Source organism: Rhinoraja longicauda, chromosome 19 (assembly GCF_053455715.1).
Source record: "Rhinoraja longicauda isolate Sanriku21f chromosome 19, sRhiLon1.1, whole genome shotgun sequence".
Lineage (NCBI taxonomy): Eukaryota > Metazoa > Chordata > Chondrichthyes > Rajiformes > Arhynchobatidae > Rhinoraja > Rhinoraja longicauda.
In genome coordinates, this window is record NC_135971.1 from 26,576,983 (window position 1) to 26,584,346 (window position 7,364).

A 7,364-nucleotide genomic window follows, 5' to 3' on the forward strand; every position below is an offset into this window, starting at 1 on the left:
TGGAGCTGCAGCCGCCCCCCCCCCCCCCCCCCCCCATTCATTAACCCGCCCCCCCCCCCCCCCACACGGGCAGTTTCATCCCAATCACAGGGATTTGCATCAACCTCATTCAGGGATTGATCCCAATCTACTATCCCGCGGATTTCCATCCCAATACTGAGCATTGCACGACGCCCCGACCCCAAACCCAGGGAATTATCCCCCACACATACACTGGCATTTACATCCCAATCCCATGAATTTGTATCCTATCTAAATCAGGGATTGATCCCGACCCCCTATCCTGATGTTGAACATTGCAAGATGCCCCCTTCCCCAAACCCAGGGAATTATCCCACCAACCGCACATGGGTGGTTTTTATTACAATGCCACTTATTTCCATCCTATCTAAATCAGGGATTGCCCCTCCCCCCCCCCCCCCCCAGACCTCCCATCCCGGGGATTTCCCTCCGAATGCGGGCCCTAGCAGGATGCTCCCAGTGCAAACCTGGAGAATAAGTGAGTTCGGTATCGTAACTGCACATGCCCAGGTCATAGGTCGCTCGTGCTAAACTGGCTGCGCTGGTGCATGTATGCGCACCTGCGTTTCATCCGTAATTTCCAGATTTACTTCTTCGAGGTAAGAAAATACTGCTTTCAAAACTATTAACTAGGTGTATATATGGTTAATTTGTACAAAACTACGATGAACACATCCTTCGACAAACACATCAAACACATCACCAAGACAGCCTTCTTCCACCTCAAAAACATCACCCGTCTCCGTCCATCCCTCTCCTCCACACCTGCAGAAACCCTCATCCACGCCTTCATCACCTCCCGTCTGGACTACTGCAACAGCCTCCTCTATGGTTCACCCTCAAAAATCATCAATAAACTCCAATACATCCAGAACTCCGCTGCCCGTCTACTCACCCACTCATCGATCCGTGACCATATCACCCCCGTCCTTTACAAGCTCCACTGGCACCCCATCCCCCAGAGAATCCAGTACAAAATCCTTATGACCTACAAAGCCCTCCATAACCTGGCCCCATCCTACCTGACTGACCTCCTCCACAGACACACTCCAACCCGTACCCTCCGCTCTGCTGCTGCTAACCTCCTGTCCCCCCCCATCCGGACCAAACTCAGATCTTGGGGGGACAGGGCTTTCTCCATCGCTGCTCCCACACTCTGGAACTCGCTACCCCAAACCATCAGAGACTCCTCCTCACTCACCACATTCAAAACATCACTGAAGTCTCACCTGTTCAGCACTGCCTTCAATCACTGACCGTCACCTCACCTTCTTTTTCCTTTTCTGTTCGTTTACTTATTTATCTATTTATTTTCTTCTCTATGTTTTAGTAAACCCTGTAAAGCGTCTTTGAGTGTTTAGAAAAGTGCTATATAAATGTAATGCATTATTATTATTATTATTATTATGATTTTGTTGGTTTTATTGCTTTATGCTTCGGTGAGTGAGCGAGATAGTGACAATTTTCTTTTGCATTGTAAAAGAAGGGTCGAGACCCTTCTTCAGAAGTCTGGAAAATAAGCGAGTTAGGTATCTCGCTTCAGACTTCTGAAAAAGGGTCTTTACCCGAAACTTCACACATTCCTTCTCTCCTGAAGTGCTACTTGACCCGCTGAGTTACTCCAGCATTTTGTGTCTACCTTCGATTTAAACTAGCAACTGTAGTTTTTTTTCCTAGAGTTTGAAGGGCAGAAACAGTTTCCCTTTGCAAATTGACAGTTGTGGCTGTCACACACATTCTACATCCACTTATTCAGGTGATACGTGGTACTCCCACAGCCCAAAGTTGCACAATTGTGCATGGCTTTGCCCAGTAACATATAAAACAAAATATATAATAAAGTCAATCATATGTTAAGTCAAATAGAGTCCTGTAAGCATGCCCATTACATACCGGTCCAAGCAAACAAAAATTGGCATGGCTTTGCTCACTCACCGAAGCACAAAGCAATAAAACTAACAAAATCAACGTAGTTTTGTACAAATTAACCGTAAATACGCCTAGTTAATAGTTTTGAAAGCAGCATTTTGTTACCTCGAAGAAGCAAAACTGGAAAATACGGATGAAAAGCAGGTCTGTATACGCGCAGCAGCTCAGCCGGCAAGAATGTTTAGCGCGAGTGACCTATGACCTGGGCATGCGCAGTTGAGATACCGAACTCGCGTATTACCATCATACCTGCACAAGGGCGATTATTACCCCAATCCCAGGAATTTTCATCTGCTGAAATCAGGGATTTATTATGATCTTCCATCCCGCAGATATCCCTCCCAATGCTGAGCATTGCAGGATGCCCCTCCCCCCAACCCAGGGAATTATCCCACCTGCACACGGGCTATTATTATTGCAATGCCAGAAATATCCATCCTTTCTAAATTAGGGATTGTTCCCACTCTCAATGTGGAATATCGCAAGATGCACCTCCCCTAAACGCAGGGAATTATCCCCCACCCACACATGGGCAATTTTGATCTCATTCCCAGTAATGAGCATCCTATGTAAATCAGGGATTGATTTATCCCAATGCTATCCCAATCCCAATGCTGAGCATTGCAAGATGCCCCTACTCAAACCCAGAGAATTACCCCCCACCCACACACGGGCGATTATCCCAATCCCAGGAACTTGCAGCCTACCTGAATCAAGGATTGCCCCCAACCCCGATCCACAATCCCGTGATTTTCCTCCCAATGCTGAGAATTGCATTGCTGAGATCTTGTGTTTCTCCCACACTTCAAAGACGTGGAAGTTAATTAGCTTCTGTAAAATTGTAAATTGTCCTATCATGTAGTATAGTGCTAGTATACGGGGTGATCGCTGGTTGGCGCGGACTCAGTGGGCTGAAGGGCCTGTTTCTTCTCTGAAGTCTAAAGTAAACTGTAAAGACAGCATCCGAGCAAAGGATGGATCCTGGGTCTCTGGCGCTGTGAGGCGGTGACTCTACAGTTGGACCACCCTGCTGTTCTTGAACTCTATATATGAGCTGTTGTGATGCGTTCTACATTGGCTGACCTGCAGCTGCTGCCTGTGGTCTATTCTCAGTGCCCGCTCTCCAGGTGGGATCAGTCTGCCAACTCCATCTGACGCACGTGCAGCCATGTCCCAGGTGGTGGGTTTCCGAGTGGGCGCCGAGTTCTCGAGCTACAACGAGCTGCACCGGGAGTACCGGCGCTACCAGAGGGACAGCTCCGTGCAGATGTGGACCAGGCACTCACGGACCATCAAGGCGCAGCGGCGTCGGGCACCCAAGCGCCCGATGAACGACGCGCTGAACTTTGCCGAGATCGACTACGCGTGCATTCACGGCGGCAAGTTATTCAAGACCAAAGGATCCGGCAAACGGACAATCCAGAGGTGAGGAAATACTTGCAGGGGTGACACAGCGGCCCAGTTGGTAGAGCCACTGCCTCACAACGCCGGGGATCCCGGTTCCATCCTGACCACGGGTGCTCTCCGTGTGTGGAGTTTGCACGTCCTCTCTGTGACCAGCTGTGTTTCTTCTGTGGGCTTCAGTTTCCTCCCGTATCCAAAACGTGCGGGTTTCTTGGTTAATTGGCCCTCTGTAAATCATCCCGAGTGTGTTGGGAGTGGATGACAAAGTGGGAGAACATGGAACATGGTCGACACCTGCTCCTGTTTCCTACCTTCTTATTTAAAGATGTTTTTATCCTTTTAAATTTAATAATATGTTTAGCCGGGTAGTTAGTTTTGTTTGGAGTTACATCATGGAAACAGGCCTTTCGGCCCATCGAGTCCACACCGCCCACCAATCATCCATTCACACTAGTTCTATGTTATCCCACTTTCTCATCCACTCTCTACACACGAGGGGCAATTTACAAAAGCAAATTAACCCACAAACCTGCACGTCTTTAGAATGTGGAAGGAAACCACTTGGGAAAAACCCACGTGGTCACAGGGAAGACGTACATTCTCCATACAGACAGCACCCGTAGTCAGGATCGAACCTGAGTCTCCGGCGCTGTGAGGCAGCAGTTCCTCTGCTGCCCCTGTCTGTCTCTTTCTCTTTTTTTCTCTGTCTCTCTCTCCCCTCTCTTCATTTTTTTCTCTCTTTTGCACTCTTTGTTTTCATCTTTGATTGTGTGTGTGTGTGTCTCCACGCCTCTCTCTCTCTCTCTCTTTCTCTCTCTCTCTCTCTCTCTCTCTCTCTCTCTCTCTCTCTCTCCCTCTCTCCATCTCTCTCCCTTTCTACCTCTCCCTCTCCATCTCTCCACCTCTCTCCTCTCTACCTTTTTACCTCTCTCCTCTCTCCCCCACCACACATTTTCCCATTCCTACTCGCTGGGATTGTATAGAGTGGTTGAGTCATTCCACACAGAAATAGGCCCTTCGGTCCAACTTGCCCATGCTCATCGAGATGGCCCATGTACACCAGTCCCACCTGCCCTCAGAACCTTCCCTATCCATGTGCCTTTCCAAATGTCTTTTAAATGCTAGAGTACCTGCCTCAACTACCTCCTCCCGAAGCTAGTTCCATTTACCACCACACTGTGCAGAAAAGGTTACCCCTCGTGTTCTTTTTAAATCTTTCCCCTCTCATGTTAAACTGTCATCTGGATCTTGATTCCCCTATCCTGGATAAAAGATTTGTGCATTCACCCTATCTATTCCACTTGTCACATACAATTTGCTGTGTTAACACAAGGGACACGGTATTATCCATGTTATCCCACTTTGCCATCCACTGCCTGCACACTTGGAACAATTGACAATTTGATAGTTTGTGTTTTATGGTTCAGAGACTGGATTGATATCCCAGTGGGGGAGTGTGATATTATCCTATTAGATCACACAGGGTCTTCCGCCTTCAATGACCATCAAGCACCCAGCTTGTTATGTACTGTGTGTAGGACGGAACTACAGATGCTGGTTTACACTGGAGATAGACACAAAATGGTGAAGTGACTCAGCGGGGAGGGCAGCATCTCTGGAGAAATATAATAGGTGACGTTTCGGTTTGACACCCGTCTTAAGGCTGAGAGTCAGGGGGGAGGTAAACTAGAAGTTTCTCCCACTCTCGGCGTTCTATCAATTTCACTGTCGTCTTGCTTAGTTTCACTGTTTGTATCAACTTGTTATCACCTTCTCCACAGCCAACAATAGACCATTGTGGGCTCCACCTTTCCTTTATCATTGTTGCTGGCTTTGATTTGTTCTTTCATTCATTTGTTCTTTGTAACCCTTCATCCCCCTAGTTCCCTCTCCTCTGACTCTCAGTCTGATAAAGGGTCCCAACCAGAAGAATAAGGGGTAGGCCATTTAGAACAGAGATGAGGAAACACTTTTTCAGTCAGAGAGTTGTGAATCTGTGGAATTCTCTGCCTCAGAGGGCAGTGGAGGCCAATTCTCTGAATACATTCAAGAGAGAGCTAGATAGAGCTCTTAAGGATAGCGGAGTCAGGGGGTATGGGGAGAAAGCAGGAACGGGGTACTGATTGAGAATGATCAGCCATGATCACATTGAATGGCGGTGCTGGCTCGAGGGGCCGAATGGCCTCCTCCTGCACCTATTGTCACCTACTCCTTTTCTCCAGAGATGCTGCCTGACCCGCTGAGTTACTCCAGCATTTTGAGTCCATTTCCTTTGTTATGCACTATGTTATCTTACACCAATCCTGCATGAATCACATTTTGTTACAGCTGTTGCTTCAAGTCCCCCCAGTTTGTGAAAGAGTTTATTATCAGTCAAAGGGCAGTCATTCATCACACCATCTTGTCTTCCCACTCACACTGCTTCATGGCCAATGTCAATGGAATATTTCTGTTGGATTCTGTGATGATTGTAAAAGATCGCCATACATTGCTGGTCTGAATCATCCTACCATAACGAGAGAGCAGTCCTGAACTGCGATCTTCCTCATTAGTGACCCTCGGACTATCTTTGTTTGGACTTTACCTTGCACTAAATGTTATTATTATTATTATTATCTATACACTGTAAATGGCTCAATTGCCTTCCCACTGTCTGGTTAGCATGCAACAAAGCTTTTCACTGTACCTCGGAACACGTGACAATAAACTGAACTAAACAAAACTGAAGGGTCTCAGTCCAAAGCGTCACCTATTCCTTTTCTCCAGAGATGATGCACGACCCGCTGAGTTACTCCAGCATTTTGTAGCCTTATCGATTGACCCAGTTGGCTTACACACTGCCTCCCACTGTCTTTTTCAGAACCAACAAGATGAAGTGTCCCTGTGTCATTAAAGTCCGTCTTTCTGCGGATGGAAACAAGTTTGTGGTGAAAGAGATGAATGAATCGCATAACCACACAGTGCCGCAGGTAAAAGCAGAACACACACACCAGCCAGGTAGAGTAGTTGGATCTGCCACTGCTTCAGATTGTCGGGTCAGTGTGTGGGGGGGTGTGTGTGTGTGTTGTCCCACCTCTCCACGTTTTCAGAGAGCATTAGACTAGTCCTGTACACGCTCGGTTCCAGCCTTGGATCCTGGGCTGTTGAATATCTTAGTTCAGCAATACAGCACAGAAACAAGCCCTTCGGCCCACTGAGTCAGCGCCAACCGGCGATCCCCCACATTAACACTATCCTACACACACTTGGGACAATTTACACATGCACCAAGCCAATGAACCTCCATACCTCTACATTTTTAAAGTGTGGGAGGAAACTGAAGATCTTGGAGAAAACCCACGCAGGTCACGGGGAGAACGTAAAAACTCCATACAGACAGCACTCATAGTCGGGATCGAACCTGGGTCTCCAGCGCTGCAAGCGCTGTAAGGCAGCAACTCTACCGCTGCGCCACCGTGCCGTCCAGAATATGTCCACGTAATTATTTATAAAGAGTTTATCATAACTCTGTCTCTCTGCCCGTGGTTTTGCCCGTGAGAGAATGTTACCTGTGGCACCAACACATATCGTTGGGACTTAAAGCTGTAGCCTGCAATAAAATGGGATTTGTGCAGAATTGGCTCAAGATAACTTAGCAACAAAGATGGACTCAACAAGCTGGAGTAACTCAGCGGGTCAAGCATCATCTCTGGAGAAAAGGAATAGGTGATGTTTCGGATCCTTCCCGGCTGGTCTGAAGAAGGGTCTCGACCTGAAATGTCACCTTTTTCTTTTCTCCAGAAATGTTGTCTGAACCGCTGAGTTGCTCCAGCTTTTTGTGTCTAGAATTGGCGTAAACTAGAATCTGCTGTTTAGTTTAAACATACAGCGTGGAAACAGGCCCTTCAGCCCACCGAGTCCAGGCTGACCAGCAATCCCTGCACATTAACGCTATCCTACCCACATCAGGGACAACTTTCAATTTTACCAAGCCAATTAGCCTATAAACCTGTACATCTTTAGAGTGTGAG

The 7,364-nt window shown here is 47.5% G+C and overlaps 1 protein-coding gene across 1 annotated transcript in view; it reads left to right on the forward strand.

Annotated features, from left to right (window-relative positions):
* The first annotated feature begins 518 nt into the window (after positions 1 to 518).
* LOC144602553 (uncharacterized) overlaps positions 519 to 7,364 on the forward strand; it is a 24,813-nt gene continuing 17,967 nt past the window's right edge. Inside the window, exons 1-3 of the mRNA XM_078415683.1 lie at positions 519 to 620; positions 3,064 to 3,375; positions 6,215 to 6,323. Of these exons, the coding sequence (XP_078271809.1) occupies positions 574 to 620; positions 3,064 to 3,375; positions 6,215 to 6,323 (468 nt within the window). The 5' untranslated portion in view covers positions 519 to 573. The remainder of the gene's footprint in view (positions 621 to 3,063; positions 3,376 to 6,214; positions 6,324 to 7,364) is intronic.